This window comes from Chrysochloris asiatica, unplaced genomic scaffold (assembly GCF_000296735.1).
Source record: "Chrysochloris asiatica unplaced genomic scaffold, ChrAsi1.0 scaffold00146, whole genome shotgun sequence".
In the NCBI taxonomy this organism is placed as follows: Eukaryota; Metazoa; Chordata; class Mammalia; order Afrosoricida; family Chrysochloridae; genus Chrysochloris; species Chrysochloris asiatica.
The window spans coordinates 8,390,763-8,397,820 of NW_006408664.1; the positions used below are offsets into that span (position 1 = coordinate 8,390,763).

General features: G+C 38.6%; 1 protein-coding gene across 5 annotated transcripts in view; it reads left to right on the top strand.

The window, feature by feature from the left end:
* SNAP91 (synaptosomal-associated protein, 91kDa) overlaps positions 1-7,058 on the top strand; it is a 214,858-nt gene that overhangs the window by 80,682 nt on the left and 127,118 nt on the right. For all 5 annotated transcript variants that reach the window (XM_006870651.1, XM_006870650.1, XM_006870653.1 and 2 more), the window contains 2 exons: positions 1,050-1,143; positions 2,361-2,472. In XM_006870651.1, the coding sequence (XP_006870713.1) occupies positions 1,050-1,143; positions 2,361-2,472 (206 nt within the window). The remainder of the gene's footprint in view (positions 1-1,049; positions 1,144-2,360; positions 2,473-7,058) is intronic.

Consider the following 7,058-nt stretch of genomic DNA (forward strand, 5'->3'; position numbering starts at 1 on the left):
TGTCGCACAACTTTCTTAATTTTAAACCATTCAGTGTTCCCATGTTCTGTTCGAAAAACTGCCTCTTGGTCCAGGTACAGATTCCTCATTCAACAATTAAGTGTTCCAGAATACTCATACTTCGCAATGTTGTCCATAGCTTGTCATGATCCACACAATCGAAAGCCTTTGCGTAGTCAATAAATCACAGGTAAACATCTTTCTGAAAGTCTCTGCTTTCAGAGAATACCATCACTCCTCTGTCAGTTTGTCATACTGTGATGGCTTGTGAGTTGCTGTGATTCTGAAAGCTATGCCACTGGTATTAAATACCAGCAGGGTCACCCATGGTGGACAGGTTCCAGATGAGCTTCCAGGCAAAGACAGACTAGGAAGAAGGAGTGATGAAATACTCCATCACCACTTGTCTGTCAGTTTGTCATACTGTGGTGGCTTGTGAGATGCTGTAAAAAAGTATTGTTGAAGGTTTAATATTTAGTGACAAGAATCTACTCAAAACCATATATGATCCTCTTTTCTCCTAATTGACCTTAACATTAGTTTTGAGCTGTTTTTATCACAGTGGTGAAAAGTATAATTCTCATTCAGAATTAATTAAGTTTCTTGTGAGCAAATACTTTATAAAATTAGAGTTTACCTTTCATTTCTTTCTCTTTTCTTTGTATTGTTCCTTTAGTCAGAAATCCAGGCATGGCTTAGCTGTATCCTCTGGCTGAGGAGAAATCTAAATTTTTAATATTATCGTTGCTGTTATAATTTTAGAAATATTCATTCAGAAATTCCAGTGATCTCTTTAATTTGAGCTGCATTGCTTTCCTCTTGGTGGCAGCGCAAATAGAAATATAGCATTGCCTGTATGATTAAGGAATGAGAATCAATAAGAGGAAATAGTATAGCTAGAGATGGGAAACAACTTCTTAATGTCACAAAACCATCCTACAAAATGAATGAGGATATTGGGGTAGGGAATGGGGGCCAGCTTAGAATAATGCATGTGGTTTTGAGTTTCCCATGTACCAGGAAATTTTATCAGTTTCTTTAAATTTCAGGGCGGACGGTGTAATGAGAACTATGGCCCCTGAAAAGCTACTAAAGAGTATGCCAATCCTGCAGGGACAAATTGATGCACTTCTTGAATTTGATGTATGTATCTCTCCATATTGTTATAAAATCAGTCTTGTCTTTCATTTGATGGTGTGCTACAGGTCTAAAGCTGAGAACTCCTCAAGAAGCAGTTTTAGATCTCTCCTCATTCCGATGAATTAGATGAATACTTAATGCAGGCTGTAAAGCATTACAGTCTGTAAAACAATAGACATGATTTGGAATTCCCAGATTTCCCAAGCAACTCACCAGGAGTTAAGTCAAGGAGAACCCTCTTTGAATGGTGCATTCTTGGAACTCCATGTCCAGAGCAGCATGGTCACCTCCTGTTGTGCTGAGAGGATGAAATCGCTGCAAACTGTGCCTTCTGGCAGCTAAATTATTAGACCTCTTCTTAGCATGGAACGTGTATGTGACTGCAACAGTCCACCAAAGAGAATTACATTTGTTTTATCACAGGTAACATTGGTCCTCCTTCCTGGCAATACCAACATGATTTGTTTCTTAAAACCATACATACATTTTATTGTGGTGATGGATAAACTAACCTATACCTGTGAAAAAATTGTATAGAACTAAATACACACACACAAACACACAAATGAGTACAAGTAAACTGAGGAAATCTGAACAAAACTGTTGGATTGAATGTGTCAACACTCGGGTGGTAACATTGTACAGTAGTTATCCAAGATGTTGCCATTGGAAGAAACGGGGTAAATGGTATAAGGGATGCTTCTATGTTATTTCTTAAATCTGCATGTGCATTTGCAATGATCTCAAAAAGTTTAAAGAAAAGCACCTGATTCATGAAAATAAAATATTTTGACATGTAGGAAGCTTTTAAATGTATTTTTATCAGGTTTCTTCTTTCTGGTGGTTGCCTAAAACAAAGTTTTTTCCTCAAATAATAGTAATTTTGAAATGTTGTTATATGCTTTAGAGTATAACTGAGTCCTTGACACAATGCCCAACTCCTGTAAAATTCTAGTGAAATCAGCAAACCACTTTATGGTTATTTGACAGATTTTTACAGTTAGAACTTTATTAGTTACCTATGTAATTAATTCTCTTAAATTGAAGCAAAAATTTTGCCATTCGTCTTTTCATATTGGTAGGGTTACTAAAAGAATTACTCAAAATGTGTAGAGCATGAATGAATTTCTTAGAAATCATTTGAGACATTTTAATGTTCATTATGCAAAAATTTGATTTGATGATATGCAATTAACTTATTTAAGTTTTATCTTTTATAGGTGCATCCAAACGAATTAACAAACGGTGTTATAAATGCTGCATTTATGCTTCTTTTCAAAGATCTTATCAAACTTTTTGCTTGCTACAATGATGGAGTTATTAATTTACTCGGTAGGTAGAGCTACTGAAATGTGTCTTTACTAAATACTGTAGTTGAATGCAAAGAGTTAACTTTTGAAGACTTGATATTTAAAAATCCAAACATATGATTAATTCATTTCACAGTTCTCTGTGTATCCTTATGTTAATCAAGACTGAGTGAATGCAGGAAACAGAAAACCCTCTAGATACAAGCAGGAAGAGATTTGAACTGGTTCTAAACCTTGCCTCTTGGAATAAGTCCCACAGCAATGAATAATTGGTCCACTATGCTAGCAACTAGGTCTGAGGCCACTCTCCTTGTTGCTGGTAAGTGCTGTCGAGTTGCTTTCAACTCATAGCAAACCTGTATAGGGTTTCCAAGGAGCGGCTGGTGAGTTTGAACCACTGACCTTGCAGTTCAAACCAACCTTTGCGGTCCAGTGCTTATCCCACAGTGACACACCAGGACTCCTAGGGCAGGCAGGCTGCTGCTGTTGTTATTGTTGTTGTAGAGATGGTAAAATAGGGAGAGGCAGTACTCCCACGCCTTAGTTCTCGGATCCACGTACTCTGTCTGAGTAGATAATGTATATGTTCTGATCTATAGTTCAGAGCACAGACTGGACTCCCTAACTTTTCAAGGCATTTTATTAGAACTGGCACCAATCAGAGTCATCATTATGTAAACCCAACTACATCTGAGCTGATGGGATACATGGTAAAATCGTGAATCTTGTGAAATAAATGCAACGTCTCACCTCTTGTGCAGTAAAGTAGGTGCTTTGGCAAAGGTTGTGTTGTGTAGGATATCATGATGGTGACTAAATCCTCAGAAAGGCAGAGCAATGTAAACAGAGATGATAAATCCATATAAAGGAAAACTGTCTATTATGGTGTAAACAGATTGCTGCTATCCCATGCTAATAAAAGGAGTGACTCCTCAACCTGGTATTTATGTATGGCTGGTATCCCCAGATTATGGTAATATGATGGAAGCTCAGTGATAATCTCAGCTATTAGTTGATAATAGTAAAAAAGTACCAGCTCAGTGATAATCTTAGCCTTGGTGATAAGAAGGCCTTGTTATAGAATCTTGTTCATAACATCTATATGTAGTATCATAAGCCCTTTGCTCAGCAACCTTTTACATTTTCTTGTTCCCCTAATTAATTAGAGTCTTTCTGTGTATGGAGTATGTGTGTGTGTGTGTGTGTGTGTGAATTTTGCCCTTTGGCCTGCATTCTCATGGGATAAAAGCAGCCTCATGCTTTGTATGCATTCCAAGAGGTTTATCTACTACCTTTTCCCAGTCCTCTTTGTCACCAATCTCCCAATTTTATTTTCTCTCAGTTTCTAATTAGCTAGGAAAACTGCTGCTCATAATTAAGTACAAGTCCATATTTGTTGCCATATCACCTTTGATATAAAGTCAAATATCAGATAACACCGCCTCATGTTTAGCCCGCCATGGAGATTTCTCTTTTTGCTGTCAAGATCATTCATCTGTGGATATACAGTGATTCCACAGAATATTTATGGCTGGTTCCAGCATTTGGAACCATCCATAAACCAAGCTTGAATTTTTTCTTCCTCAGTCAGCTAGTCATAGGACATTATTCAGAGGGTCCAGGTGTGATTGGAGGGAGAAACAGCCGTTTAGAAGAGTAGGTAGCCTAGGAATATGAGTCATACAACCTCCATGGGACTGACCTGTTTGAGGCTGATCTCTTTTTTTTTTTTTATATTTAACTTTTTATTGTGAATTGAATGACGGTTTACTGACAAGATGATCAGTTTTACATTCAACAGACCACACGCTTGGTTTCGTCTCATTGATTAGAGTCCCCTTCATTCAGCAACAATAATCCATTTTCCTCCCTGTGGTTCCTGTTTGCATTCCAGCCACCTTCCCATCCCTTCTCAACTTTGTCCTTAGGAAAATGTTGCCCTTTTGATTTTGAATGATTGACCATTCCATAGTGAGCCATCCCACTCCACCCCCCACCCCAGTATATCTACTGCTTGGCTGAAAATTGGGCCATGAGGGTGAGTTCCTTTCCAGACCTGAAGGGTGGTTGAGGGCCATAGTCTCAGGTACCTCCTGTCTTTCTGATCAGTAAACCCAATCTTTTTAAAAATAATTTTGAGTTTTGTTCCACATTTTCTCCCACTTTTTCTGGGGCCCTCTAATGTGATCCCTTTCAGAGAAGTTGGTAGTGGTAGCTGGGCTTCATCTAGTCCTCCTGGTCTCAGAGTTGTGGAGACTGATGTTCATATGTTTCATTCTTCCATTGGACTAACTGATTCCAAACCTCTTCAATTCTTATATTCTTCTTTCTTCCACACATGGAGAGACCAATAGCTGCACCTTATACTTAAAAGCTTTCAAGATCTCAGACGCTACTCACCAAAGTAGTATGTAGAACATTGTCTTTGCAGACTATGTTTTGCCAATTGACCAAGGTGTCCCCTGTAAGGCTGATCTCTTATATATAATTTTCATTTGTTAATAGAGTGTTCTTGCATTAGTCCAACTTTATGAATTGGTAGATCAGATAACACCCCTTTCTTTAGGTCTTCTGTGGGGTCCTGGTGTGGCACCATGGGGGTTCAAACTCACCAGCTGTTCCTCAGAAACTCTATGCAGGGTCATTATGAGTTGGAAACAGCTCATCAGCACTTAATGACAACAATGGTCAGATTGGTATTTTATGGTAAGGTGCTCACTTTGTAGAAACATGCCAAGAGCAGTTTTTCAAAGGAAAATGGTTAGTGTTTGAAGAAGACAAAGCTATGTTTCAAAGCACAGATTTTCCTATTGGAGTCTTCAGAGGATTTGGAGCTGCCTCAGATATTTAGAATATCTTTAGATTTGTTGGAACAAAGGCCTGTGTGACTTTAGTGGAGAGCAGTTACAGAGCCTTCCCTTGATCTGGGGTCCACTCATATCAGATACTGTGTTTAGAGCAACCCACACATGTAGGCTCCAAAACCAAAGAAGCTAAGCAAACTTTTGCCTCCATTTCAACTAAAATGGATTCCTCAGGTGAGTTGATGATAGGACCTCCAAGCAAGGCAGAACCAGCTTGCTCGGACTGAGGAGGAAAAGCTTTTGCCAACAAGGGAAGTTCATTTGGGCTTGAATTTGCCCAAGTGGCTTCCCTTTTCAGTTTCAGGGCCCCACTCTTTGTTTCTGAAAGGAGACTTGGTGAGGCTCCAATAAACATATGTTATACAATTCTGCAACTCATAGGATTCAACTCTTTATCTGACTTTCAGCTATGACAGCCATGTGGCTGTAAGAAAATAAGATTATTTTATTATAGGGAAGTCTTGGAGCGATATAGTCCTCTGGCTGTACCTTGAGCCAGTAATTTAAAATTCCATGTTGTAGTTTTCTTTTTTAATCTCTCCAGTGGAGTCAGAAGCAGCCTTCCATCACATGCTTCTATTTGCCCTGTTCCCATCATGGTGGTCTGTCCCAACATGATGTGCTTTCTTTCCAGGTGCTCATTCCAGAAAGTCATAGGTGATAATTTAAGTAATTATTTTGCTCCTATAATAGCATAGACTACTAGAATTCTGTTTTCCAATAGTTGCAGGTGGTCATCACTGCCTTCAAATCTGATCAGGTTACATTTCTTATCCCAGATTCCCATCTTTGACTTTTTAAGGATACATTTTCTGAAACCATTTCAGGTACTAAATACTGTGTTCAAGAAACAGAAGCTATTGTATATATTCTAAATGAAAGGGACTTAATACAGGGAATTAAGTGCTTACATAATTATTGGAGGCTTGTAGGAACTGGTTCAAGGCTTACCTCCTTAAATGACTTTCAGCATGATAGGTACTCACCAACTAGGAAAGTTACTACTTTTGAGGTCACCATCTTAACATTTTAACACACTTGAAGCTGCAATCCAGGAATTAGGGAGTCAGACAAAGAATCTAGGACTATAACCATTACTTCTCAAAACTCAGGATGATGGTGGGGAGACAATGGAATGTTGACAGCCAGAGAGGTACAGGGCGATGACTTAATTTTCATTTGCATCTCCCAGATCTCCCATGGGTGTTTCTAATTTGCAGAGCTGAATTTGCATTTAGAACCTTAGTGTCACATTTACCTAGAAAAAGACAGAATTGAATTTGATGAACCAGTCAGCAATATCAGTGCTCTTAGAGGTTTTGCCTTTAAGAAGATTCCTGCCCTCAATATGGCAGTTCAAAACCAGAAATGCCATTATCAGTAAGCTATAAATAAGATACATTTTCCTTCTGTGTTTTGCTGGCTGAACTTACACTTCTTACCATTCTTAAATATGTATATTTACTAAAGTTCATGTTCAGTTTTCTACTTTTCTGCTCCACCCCTTGTCGGTCAGTTTGTTGTACTGTGGTGGCTTGCTGTGATTCTGGAAATTACGCCATGGGTATTTTAAATACCAGTAGGGTCACCCATGATGGACAGGTTTCAGATGAGCTTCCAGACAAAGGCAGACTAGAAGGAGGACAGTCAATCTACTTCTGAATATTTAGTCACTGAAAACCTTATGAATAGCAGAGAAACACTGTCAAATATGTTGTTGTTGTTAAGTGCCGTCGAGTCGGTT